The sequence below is a fragment of the Mastigoproctus giganteus genome, chromosome 1 (assembly GCF_048544385.1).
Source record: "Mastigoproctus giganteus isolate SK-2022 chromosome 1, ASM4854438v1, whole genome shotgun sequence".
Taxonomy (NCBI): Eukaryota; Metazoa; Arthropoda; class Arachnida; order Uropygi; family Thelyphonidae; genus Mastigoproctus; species Mastigoproctus giganteus.
The window spans coordinates 27343011-27356421 of NC_143575.1; the positions used below are offsets into that span (position 1 = coordinate 27343011).

At 37.8% G+C, this 13411-nt stretch overlaps 1 protein-coding gene across 15 annotated transcripts in view; it reads right to left on the reverse strand.

Moving 5' to 3' along the window:
- Positions 1-13411, reverse strand: part of LOC150090662 (MAGUK scaffold protein DLG1-like) — an 800778-nt gene that overhangs the window by 116092 nt on the left and 671275 nt on the right. For all 15 annotated transcript variants that reach the window (XR_016546888.1, XM_090372078.1, XM_090372070.1 and 12 more), the window contains one exon: positions 13007-13213. Coding sequence is in view for 14 of the 15 variants with exons in the window: in XM_090372078.1 (XP_090228204.1) it covers positions 13007-13213 (207 nt within the window). In the remaining variant the exon portion in view is untranslated. The remainder of the gene's footprint in view (positions 1-13006; positions 13214-13411) is intronic.

Here is a 13411-nt window from a genome sequence, read left to right on the forward strand (position 1 = left end):
AACCCCATGAGCTCGCCTGCAGCCTGTCTGCACTGTAAAAAGAAATTCATATCTGACTGCACAATTATCCTCAGGTCTTTCTCATTCTCCCCTACCTCAAGAATGATACCACACAGTTGGTAAGTAATCTGGGATTACTGCCATCCATATGAGGTACTTTGCATTTGTCAATGTTAAATTTCAATTGCCACTCTGTCAAATTTGTCTAGGTCATGTTGCAGTAGCATACCCTGATTACTGTCATTAGCCACCCTTTGTATTATCTCAAAACTTAGACGTCAAACCTGATGTGCCTTCATGAATATACCATTACTAAACATGGAAAACAACAATGGACCCAGAACTGAACTCTGTGGAACTCCGCTAACCTTAGTCCACAACAAAGTGCAGTGTCCATTGTCAACCACCAATTCATCCTTAACGGTAACTTCCCTTAATGCCACACTGGTCCAATTTGTACAGCAAGTCTTTTATGAGCAACAGTATTAAATGCTTTTCTGAAATTTAAGTAATTTACATTAAGGGCAGTAAGGACTATGTCAACATTATATTTTTCATCCAGTTCTTTGTTACTGCATCATAGTATCCAATCAAATTGATCAGACAAGATCAACCCTAAACAGATCCATGCTGAGTACAGTCTAACCACATTCCTGTCTAGATGGTTCTGCACTACTTCATTAACCAGTGACTCCATTATTTTCCCTGGAACAGTTAGCATTAGTTGAGGCATATGATGCAAGAAAGAAAGCTTATATAGCATCAGCTAAAAAAAAAAAAAACTTCCCATTTCACCCATCCGGTTACTCTAAATGTTTGTCTAGTTCAGCCTTAAATTTATTTAAGCTATCAACTTCCACAACATCAGATGGAAGTCTGTTCCAGCAATCAATTACCTGCTGGCTAAAGGCGAACTTCTACACATCTTTTCTACAACTGTCTTTCCTCAATTTGAATCTATGCCTCCTCAGGTTCTTAATCTGAACAATCAGAAGTGTCTCATCAGCACTGAGTCAGCTCAAACCATTCAAGGACTTATACACCTCAATCAGATCACCTTGCAGATGCCTAATCTCCAGATCCTGGTTAGAACACCCCTTTGTTCCTCTCACCAATCTTGTTACCCTTCTCTGTACTCACTCTAGCAACTCTACATTCTTCCTAAAATGAGGCCTCTAGACCAGTATGCAGTACTCAAGGTGCGGACTGACCATTGCCTTATACAAGGAGATAATCACCTCCTTGTCTCTGCTAGCAAAATTTCTATATATCATTGACAAAACTCCATGACCTTCTCTGGCAGCCCATCTGCACTATTCAGAGAACTTCATATCTGAAGTTCTCTTCATATTTCTTCATACCCCCAGGTCTTTTTCATTTTCCACCTCCCTGAGTGTAGTACCACACAGTTGGTATGTTTCTCTTGGATTACTGCTACCCATATGCAGTACTTTGCATTTGTTAAACTTCTGTTGCCAATTCTCAGCCCATCTGCCTAACTTTTCTAGATCCTGTTGAAGTAGCATACTGTCTTTAGTGTCATTAACAACCCTGTCAACCTTTGTATCATCTGAAAACTTGAAATTAAGCCTGATATACCTTCATCAATATCATTGATAAATATACAAAACAACAATGGACCCAGCACCAAACCCTGGTGGACTCCACTAATAACATTAGTCCATTTATTACCACTCTCTGCCGTCTTCCACTCAACCATCCCTTTATCCATTGCAGCAACTTGCCCCTAATGCCATATCACTCCAATTTGTACAGCAGTATTCTATGTGCAACAGTATCAAAAGCTTTCCTGAAATCCAGGTATATGATATCAAAATTATTTTTCGCATCCAGTTCCTTTGTGATCACATCATAGTACCCAATCAAATTGGTCAGACAAAACTTCCCCTTAACAAACCCATGCTGTGTCTCAACTATTACTGCCGTCTTGTCTAGGTGATCCAGCAACACTTCTTTAACCAGTGACTCCGTTAATTTCCCCCGAAACAGATGTTAAACTAACAGGTCTATAATTATTTGTGTCACCCTTTGTGAATTGGGGATACATTTGCACATCTCCAGTCCATGTGGACCTCCCCTGAATCTAAGGATGCTCGCATAATTATGGCCAAGGGTTTGTTTACTTCCCTCGCTGCCTCCTTCAATATAACTGGATAGATTCTATCTGCCCCAGGTGCCTTTTTTTTATGTTTAACTCAACAATTTCTCCTCCACTTTGCTCTCTTTTATTACAAAATCATTTAACTCCCTGTTAGAGTTTAGTAAACTTTTGTCCTCCTCTTTCTTACAGAATTCTTCATGTATGAATGCAGATGAAAAATACTCATTCAGTTTGTCAGCTATCTGAGCAGGACCAGTCAAACCACCAATAGCAAGTGGACCAATTTGATTCATCCCCTTCCTTCTAGAATTTACATAATAAAGAAATTTTTGTTGTTTTTCTTTGCATCCTTTGCCAAGGATTTCTCGTAATCAGCCTTCACTTGTTTGTTTGTTATTTGGTTTTTAGGAGCATTAGCAACTAAGGCCGTATTGCTCCGGGGATATGCTGTGGTCATTCCTTGACCTTTCCGCATCCTCCGTATTTGGTGGTCACGAGCTCGAACCCCAGTCTAATCAAGAAACGTGTGCTACACACTGCTGCTCCTGCCTACTTGGCTACGGAGGCACCGATGGTAGATGGCTAAATTCTCCACTAATGCTGGTGTTCCCCAAGATTCAGTGGAAATGGTGTTCCCCATTCACTGGAAATCCTATCCATAGTTTTGCTGATGATAGCACATTACATTCCACCTTCCAGTTCGAGAAACCCTGCCTTGCACAAACAGCTTCAACTTCTCGAATATCCACTAAGAATTCCTTAAATGCTGATCTCCAGGTAATTTTAAAGTGGGATAGAGATAACTTAGTTTTCAATTTCAATCCGTCTAAAACTCAGTCCTGTCATACATCTTGCAAAAAGAATTCTTCTGATCCTATGCTTATCTTTTAAGACACACTGATTTCTAGGCTAGATCATATATATTTCTACTGGGGATTACCCCGACTTCTAATCTCTCTCTCTCTCTCTCTCTCTTAGAATAAGCATATTACAAATATTGCTTCCTCTGTATCTAAAAAACTTGATCTGGTTGTTCTGGTTATTCTAGGCTCCAATTGGAGGAACGTGCCAATTACATTTTATCACACCTTCATAGTTGGTGTCAGATTCATAAATTGGAGATCTCTATCTCCAAAACTAAACAAATGCTGTTTAAGGGTTCCCTTAGTGTCAATCGTCCTCCCAATATTAGGCTTTTGGACCAGCACACAAAACTTGTTAAATCTTGGATGAATGGCCTTGAATGGGTTGAGCACGCTGAATTCTGATGGGATCCTTCCACTTGTTCAGATTACGAACCTAAGGGGGCATAAATTTAAATTAAGAAAAGACAGATGTAGAATAGATGTGCGGAAATTTGCCTTTAGCCAGTGGGTGGTTAATTGCTGGAACAAACTTCCATCTGTCATTGTGGAAGTTGATAGGTTGAATAAATTTAAGGAGGAACTGGACAGGCATTTGGAGGGAAAGGTGTGATTTTTTTTGGTTGATGCTGCATAAGCACATACACATGCTTTCTTGCATCACATGCCACTACTACTACTACTGAAAAATATTTGGGTGTCCTCCTTGACCGTTTTCAATTCATTCAACACGCCAAATTTATTCTACAAAAAGTAAAAACTTTAACTGGAAAGTTAATCAGAATTACAAGGGCTTCTGTGGGACTCAAACCTTCTGTTCTTAGAATTTATTATAAAAGCATTTTTCTTCCTATAGTTTGTTATGCTGTTGGTGTTTGGGATCCAAGTGTGTCCAAATTCATAGTTAATAAATAGTTGACTCAGACCCAACGTTTCTTTCTGCTGGCTACTTCTTGCACTTGTAGGACTATTGCTTCCTCTGCCCTCCAAGTCATTACTGGTAAAGTTTCTATTAAATTTGAAGTGATTTTTAGTTACCTTCAATACTGTAGAAGACAAGGTATTCCTTCTGTGCTGGATCGATATTATTTAAATTTAGATCTTCCTGTAATGGATATTCAACGTATAAGAGATCAATTTCTTTCTGAATGGCAGCTTGACTGGATTAATGGAACTACAGGTCGTACCACTTTTCTATTCTTTCTAAAGGTCATTGAAATTAATAAGAAAAATTTAACTTGGTTTTCTCCTGGTCTTTATGCTACATTTTTGTTTTCCAGTTATGGAAGTTTGAATGAAAAATTGCTCTCCTTGGGTCTTGCTCCTTCCCCAAATTGTTCCTGTGGTGCAGTAGAATCTGCTACTCATTTAATTTTTGATTGTATTCACTACGTTGACTTTAGGTCTGAATTTCAACTGGTCACTGGGGTTTTACATGTTGATGATCTTCCAAAATTGGTGGAGACTTTAGAAAACTATAATGCTTTTTCCACTTTTGCAGAAAATTCTTCAAACATCCTAAAAGATTAGCTTCTCTTGATTTATAGTTTTGTCTTTTCTTTGCTTTGGACTTTCTGCGGTTTCTTTGGTTTTTCTGTGCTGTTTTTCTTTTTTGATTGGCCCCCCTCTTGCTTTTTTTTAATTTTTTTTTTTATGAGTGGTTCTGGTTATTGTCAATGGCTCTAGATTGAGTTTTTCTGTATATAATGACTTGAGTTAAACCTCGTTATTAATGAGTTCTTAAACTAAGCTTCTCTGTAATTAATGTAAATTTCTTTTTTTTTTTTTTTTTTTTTTTTTGTTGCCTACTGCGGGTGGCAATGAACTTTTATCTTGCTGAATTATTGTTTAATGCAAAATTATCTTGTTGAATTATTTAAATGTATTTTGATAATTACTTGATGTTTTGTATGATATTTCTAGCTTATTATTAGTAGTAACTATGTAGGCTTCTTTTGAATACTTCAATTAGTGTTGTGAATTTTCTTTTATGAGGATTTAAGATTACTGTGTTGTTAATAATGTAAATTGAATTTTGCAGTCTCTGCACCTTACATGGCTCCAACTGTATATTACAATAATATCGTGAACTGTCTTCTAAGGGTTATAAAATTACTATGTTGTTAATAATATTTAAAATAATTAAATGCACAAGGCATAATACTTTAAGAGTTTAGTATCTATATAATATCGGTGTTTTGATACACCATAGACACTCTTAAAAAAAAAAAAAAAAAAACTACACAGTAGTTGTTGTAGTTTTTTTTTTTTTTTAAGAGTGTCTATGGTGTTGTATCAAAACACCGATATTATATAGATACTAAACTCTTAAAGTATTATGCCTTGTGCATTTAATTATTTTAAATATTACCTTATACACCTTTTGGCATCTCTCATATTGTGCGATTAACTTCACAACTGGGTCGTCATGTCTGCAATACTAGGGTACCTGCCCACCCACCCACTGATGATAGGCCAATAGCCTTGAAACATGTCTGGGTGGTGGTACTCACTGAGAATAAGTAACAATAGCCTTCTCTATTAGTGAGGCGTTACTTATTTGAGGTAGTGCAGTATCATGGCAACTCGTCGTGAAGGCAGAGCACAATATGAGAAAGAGCAAATGATGCCCACAACAACTACTTTGTAGTTTTTTTTTTTTTAAGAGTGTCTATGGTGTATCAAAACACCGATATTATATAGTTGTTAATAATGTAAATATTATTTTGTTCTCTCTGTGGGTTGCAAAGGGTCATTTCATTTGTTGACTAATTGTATTTTGTTAATTCACCTCGTTTCGTTGGTGAATTTTATATGCTACATTACTTTAAATCGTTATGTTCTTCATAATGTAAATATCATCCTGTTGTCTCTGTGGGTTGCAGAGGGCCATTGCATTCAGTTGGCTAACTGTATTTTGTTAATTCACCTTGTTCTGTCGATGAATTGTTCATGCTAATTATTTTTAGCTGATAATTCGGGGTTTTAGTGGATCTTTCACCCATAGCTTGGGTCATATGTCTTTGACATGGGATCTGCCGACACTGGCTTCAGCCAGTGTCGGCAGATCCCATGCCATGCCTATGAACAAGGAAGGAGACGTGACAACAGCAAGGCAGGGCAGATTTCCTAATAGGTTATTCCCACTGCAGTCTAATTGGGGACCTGTCAGAACAACATACAGTCTACATGTACATAGTCCTCTTATGCACCAGACAAACTACACATTTTTTTTTAGACATATATCTAGGGACAGGTGAATTTTCAGCACATAGGACTATATTTTCTCCCACATTCATTTTTCCTGACTATCACAGTCAATTTTTATTATGTGTCACAAGCATTCATTCAGTCACTGCATAGTTTACACAGGTGACTTAACATCCCACACACACATTTAATCTATACAACTTAACTTGAAGGAAGCAAATTTATATAAATATATATATAAACATATTCGGGGTACAACATTTAACACTTACAGAACAGTGTCATGCATTCCCCATTTTTGCACACTTCTCCATTCATCACAGTAACCTGAACAGGAGTTGTCCTATTCAGGGTACTGTGTTTAAATTCCACTTCTCTCGCAGGTTAAGTGGATTCGTTTACCACCCAGCACAGTACACATAAGTACGTAAATGCACACATTTACATACCCATTAACATGTACAGCAGTGAGTACTTGCCCACTTGCATATACATCACACATATGCACACCACATTCAGACATCTGCTCTTACACACTCGCACTCAGGAATTCACTTACATACACTCCTATAACCAGCAACACCCATGAAAACAAGACACATATATGGCATAATAACATGTATAATGATTGTTGCACTTTTGTTCATCTCTGCAGTGTACTGGTCCAACTTTGGACATAAAAAAGTCTATATCTGAGAGGATGGTAGTTGGGGCAGTCATAAATGACATGGATCCAATCTTCAGTTTCGTTATCAATCTTCAGTCATGCCCTGTTAACAAAAATGTGGTATAAAGCCCTGGGGCAGGAGTGTCCTAGGAACTTGTTCTTTGGGTGTATGGTGCAACCAATTCTGCCACTGCTGCTGCTACAGTGAGGTCTGTATTCTTTTTATTTCCTGTTTGGTATCAGCCTCAAGGCCTATTGTAATCCCTAGGACGTTGGTTTGGATTTAGTGAAAAATCTGCAATTCTGCCCAGACACGATAGGAGGGAGTACATGATGAGAGCCTTGTCAATCAATTCGGCTCTGGAGGGAATGTGCAAGGCTCGTGGAGTAGAATTTTTTTCAGCGTGGTCTGTGCTTGTTAACAGGAGACACTGCTTCTACAGGGATGGGATACACTTAAATAGAAAGGGAAGCAAGAATATTTGCTGATGCTATCGAGGCAGTGTTAGGTGGTTGGGAAAACTGCTAGCTTGGGGGGGATTCACAGACTAAAAGGTTAAAAGTAGCCACAGGCAGAGAGAGGTGAAGGTGATTCTTGCATTACTTCTATTAGAATAAGTAGCAGCCTGGAGCAAGTAGTGGTGGGGGTTTCAGAGACTGATGGCAGTCATTGTGAAACAGGTGGGTATATGGGATGTGATAAGGAAACTACGAATAAGAATAGGTGCATGTATACCAATGCTAGAAGTATAGTAAATAAATTTGATGAATGTGATGATATTGTTGGGATATCAGAGATGTGGTGTCACACAGATATTAGGAATGCAGAATCGGAATTCGGGGAGTACAATTTTTACGGAAAGGATAGGAAGGGAGGAGGGGTTATGCTGATAATTATGAAAAACATAAAATCAAAAGAAGTGTATCCAGTTGATATAGATGGACAGAACACTGTTGAGTCAGTTTGGCATGACATAAGCACTGTGAAAGAAAAAATAAGATTAGAAATGTTTTATAGGCCTAATGACTCGAATGAGTACAATGAACAATTGTACAGAGAAATAGAGTGGGCTAGTAAATGAGAATGTCTTATAATCGGGGATTTTAACTTCCTAGATATTGACTGGAACTTGTGGGTTGGTCACTCGCACACTAGTAAGACTTTTGTGGATTTATTGGATGATTGTTTTCTGCAGCAGCATGTTCGTGAGGCAACCAGATAGCGTAATACTCTTGATCTGGTTATCAGCAGTGATCATTCGTGTATTAAGAATTTGCAGATAAAGGAACCACTAGATGGCAGTGATCACAGTGTACTGATGTGGGATTTACTTAAAGATATAATTACCATCAGGAGTAAAGGAAAGGGTTTCTGCTTCCGTAAAAGTGACTACAGAGATCTCAGGTAGTTTTTAAATTCTGTACAGTGGGACCAACTGATGATGTTACCAACAGCAAATTCTAAGTGGGAAGCATTCAAGGAATTAATCGTGGAAGCTACTAAACATTTCATACCTATTAAGAAATATTGTTCAAGGTTTAGTCCTAAATAGTTGTGAAATGAACTAATGAGACTGTTTTTTTTTTTTTTTGTAGTTGTTTCCGCATCGGCTTCTGTGGCCATAATGCACCTCCCAAGGTTTTTGGAGTACTTTGATCCAAGCCCGAGGCGGGATTCGAACCCACCACCTTTGGGTTGCCAGGCAGGCACTTTACTCACCCGGCTAGCCCGGATGAGACTGGTGGCAGAGAAGAAAAATGCATGGGATGCATATAAATTATTAGGTGACACAGAAGCCTATGGCAGATATAAGCTAGTCTGTAATCAAGTCACAAAGGAGGTTAGGCAGGCGAAGGCAGATTACAAGAAATCTTTTGCAAAGGATGCTAAGAAAAACAGCAAGGATTTCTTTACTCTAAAAGGAAGAGGGAATGAATCTGATTGGTCCACTTGATATCGATGGTTCAACTGTTGATGATCCTGCTCAGATAGCAAACAAACTGAATGAGTATTTTGCATCTACATTTACACATGAGGAATTATTAAGGATTGAAAATGCCAGAAGGTTATCAAATTGTAGCAGGGTGCTTGACAATTTTGTAATAACTGAGAGCAAAGTGGAGGAGAAATTGTTGAAGTTAAACATAAGAAAGGCACCTGGGGTGGATGGGATCTATCCAGTTATATTAAAGGAGGTGGCAAAGGAACTAAGCAAACCCTTAGCCATAATTATGATCCTTGGACTCAGGGGAGGTCCCCACGGACTGGAGATGTGCAAATGTATCCCCAATTCACAAAGCGGGATTGAAGGGAGACACAAGTAATTACAAACCAGTTAAACTTCTGTTCTGGGTAAAATAATGGAGTCACTGGTTAAAGATGCATTGAAGGATCATCTAGCAATAATTCTGCAGCAATAATTCAGACACAGCATGAATTTGTTAAGGGAAAGTCTTGTCTGACAAATTTGATTGGATATTATGATGTGGTTACAAAGGAACTGGATGCAAAAAATAATTTTGTTATCATATACTTGGATTTCAGGAAAGCTTTTGACACTGTTGTGCATGGAAGACTACTATACAAATTGGAGCAGAATGGTATTAAGGGTAAGTTGCTACAATGGATAAAAGGATGGTTGAGTGGGAGAAGACAGAGGGTGGTAATCAATGGATGCTGCTCTTCGCGTACTAATGTTATTAGTGGGGTCCCACAGGGTTCGGTGTTGGGTCCACTGTCGTTTTGTGTATTTATCAATGATATTGATGAAGGTATATCAGGCTTAGTGTTGAAGTTTGCAGATGATACAAAGGTTGGCAGGGTTGTTAATGACAGTAATGGCAGTGTGCTACTGTAACAGGATCTAGAAAATTTTGGAAGATGGGCCGAGAAGTGGCAACTGAAATTTAACATTGACAAATGCAAAGTACTGCATATGGGTAGAAGTAACCCCAGAGGAATGTAACAACTGTGTGGTACTACACTTAGGGTGGTAGAAAATGAAAAAGACGTGGGAGTAATTGTGCAGTCAGATATGAAGTTTTCGGAACAATGCAGACAGGCTGCAAGAGCAGGTCATGGGGTTTTATCAATGATATATTGGAATTTTGCTAGCAGGGAAAAGAAGGTGATTGTCCCTCTGTATAAGGCAATGTTCAGGCCATACCTTGAGTACTGCATACAGGTCTGGAGGCCTCATTTTAGGAAGGATGTAGAATGCTTGAGTGTGTATAGAGAAGGGCAACAAGGTTGGTGAGGGGAATGAAGGGTTCCTCTTAAGTTCTGCAAATTGCAACTGGAAACTAGACACCTGCAAGGTGATCTGATTGAGATGTATAAGGCCTTGTATGGGTTGAGCACACTGAATTCTGATGGGATTCTTCCACTTGTTCAGATTACGAACCTAAGGGGGCATAAATTGAGGAAAGACAGATGTAGAATAGATGTGCGGAAATTTGCCTTTAGCCAGTGGGTGGTTAATTGCTGGAACAAACTTCCATCTGTCGTTGTGGAAGTTGATAGGTTAAATAAATTTAAGAGGAACTGGACAAACATTCAGAGGGAATGGTTGTGTAAATTTTTTTTTTTTTTTTTTTTTTTGGTTGATGCTACATAAGCTTGCTTTCTTGCATCACATGCCACAATTACTATTAGTTTCTTGAGTTCATAGTCGAAGCCTCGTTTGATAACTTCTAGGTTGAGTGACAGTGCCACTGCTAATACCTGCAAAGCAGGTTTACTGACTGTGCAGCATGCATGCCTCGTAGGAAGTATAATTCACTGTATCAACTCTAGCTTCTTTTTTATTTCTGCCTAGATGATACAAAGTACATGGAGTTTTGTAATTTTCCCTTAACCAAGGAAGAAGAAAACTCCAGTTCCTCAACAGTATCCTGTGGACTGACAAGGCCACTTTCACTTGAGATGGTTTCACCAACAGGCACAATTCCATCTACTGGGCTCCTATCTCTCAAAACCCATACTGTTGCAGAAATACTTGCCATCAGGTGAGATGATCTTCAATTTTTGGTGTGATATATATGGGAAGATGAAGCTGTCAGCCCAGTTTTTCTTGACAGTACACTGACTGGGGCAAAATATTATGTTACTTCACATTAATTTATCTGATTGGTTAAAAGTTCCATAAACATCAAAGCCTGACAACACCTTTGGTTCCAGCACAATAGCACCCCACCACACAAAATTGTAGCAGTACAAGAGTGGGTATGATAGATATTTAAAGTAGAGGATATGGGGTTAATGTGTCTTGACTACCCATTCTCGCCATTTCACTCCTTCAGACTTTTTCTTTGGGGGTTTCATTAGGAAAAAAGTGTATGAAACACCCATTGACAATTCAGACGATCTCAAAAGGAAAATACATAATGCATGCACTGATATTACTACCATTATTCTAAAAAATGTTGTATTGTGGCAGAGGGAAGCCATGTCAAGTTTATGAATAACATTAAAAGCACACGCATTGATTCTCTTTTGAAACTATATCTTCTTGCATAAAAAATGCAGAAAGTTCTAAGTAAATTGTGTGGTGTGCATCTGCTGTTTTGTTATGAGGTTAAAATTACTTCAATCCGCCACTGTTGTTATTAGTTACGTTGTGGAAATAAGAGCAGTAGCTGTACAATGTTGTTGTATGTTACTGATAAATTTAAATGGTAATAGTTAGTTCAGTTTTTATACCAAATTCAAAAATTTCAGCCTAAATATGCAAGAAAGGTCTAAATCACAAATAGCTTAAATCTCAAAAACAAGCAAGATAGACCTCCCCAAGTGCATCTTAATTGCAATACTTTGAATACATGGAGTGTGTGTGAATACAAAGGAGCACTTAAGAAACAATTTTATTATGTGTTGTTGTCTCCATATATTTAAAAGATAATGTTTACACTCCTTTTCAGTAATGTAGAAAGTGTTATATTAATGAATTTTGTTTTGTCTACTAAAACAAAATTCATTAAGGAAAGACACGGCAGATACACTGAACAGTTCTCTTACTTTGTTATAAGTTAGAATCAGTAGTGACAAATGATGCAAGAAAGCAAGCTTATAAAGCATCAGCCAAAAAAAAACACTACTCATCTCACCCTTATCCATTCCTTCCAAGAATTTGTTTAATTCTTCCTTGAATTTATTCAAACTACCCACTTCCACAACAGATGGAAATTTGTTCCAACAATCAACCACCCATTGGCTGAAGGCCAACTTCTGCATGTGTATCCTGAAACTATCCTTCCTCAATTTGAATTTATGCCCCCCTCATGTGTGTATTTTCAGCAAGAGAAAGAATGTGATCAACGTTCAAGGCCTTAAAAACCTCAAATGGATCACCTTGCAGGTTCCAGTTGATAAAAGTATGGTGGTAAAAGCACCCTTTTGTTCCCTTCGCCAATCTCGTTGCTCTTCCCTGCACCCATTCCAGCAAATGTACACCCTTCCTCTACACCTGTGTGCAGTTCTCAAAATGCGGCATATATTGCCATATACAAAGGGATAATCACCTCCTTATCGCTGCTAGCAAAGTTTCTGTATATCGTTGACAAATCCCCATGAGCTGTCCTGGTAGCCTGTCTGCACTGCACATTTACCCCCAGGTCTTTTTTATTTTTCACTACACTGAGTGTAGTACCAAACAGTTAGTTTGTTAATCTGGGATTACTGCTACCCATATGCAGTACATTGCATTTGTCAAACTCCAATTGCCACATAGACATTTGCATGCACAGTTCATTTGTACTGATCATGGTAGGCAAGGGTATGTGTTTTAAGGACTGACAAAATATATTTTCTAGAAAAATTGGTCTCTACTTACCGAAAGTACTAACTTACATTTAAGAATGTACATAAGTGAATATGTTGATTGTTGAGTAGTAAAGAAATCAAATTTAAAACAAACACTGAAGAATGTAATGAAACAGCCACTTGCTAAGGTATACCTTTTCAACACAACAGCAATAGAATACTTAAGATGGTACTGAAATGTCACTGTGCAGTTTATACAGTTAATGAAAATGTCACATTACATAATATTGTTTATTAGCCACACTCAAAAAAGGTACACATTTCAAAATAAATCATCTGGCTATCAAACATTATCTAGATGCAGAAATATGTGCTCAACTTACTGATAAAAGTTTGTCTCCAACCTGTAACCTTCCATCCAAATGAGCTGCCCCACCTTCCATAATTTTGGTGATATATATACCGTTGTCACCAGGCACATGTTGGTTTCCTATTCCTCCAGCTATACTGAACCCTAAGCTCCTATTTCCTTTGATTAATTCTATTTTGACAATAGCAGGGTGAGTAGAAAATCTTCGTCGTTTAATTTCCTAGTAAAATATGTTATTTTACGTTATTTTATTATGTTATTATATTTAATTATTTTATTATTATGTCATTTTATGCTTCTGTTGGACATCTTATCATAATGCTCTATTCCATTTATTAAGAAAGCATAGCATGAAAGATTTTTAAATGAACCATATAATTCCAAAACTCAAATTACTTGACATTTTAGTTCTAAAAGG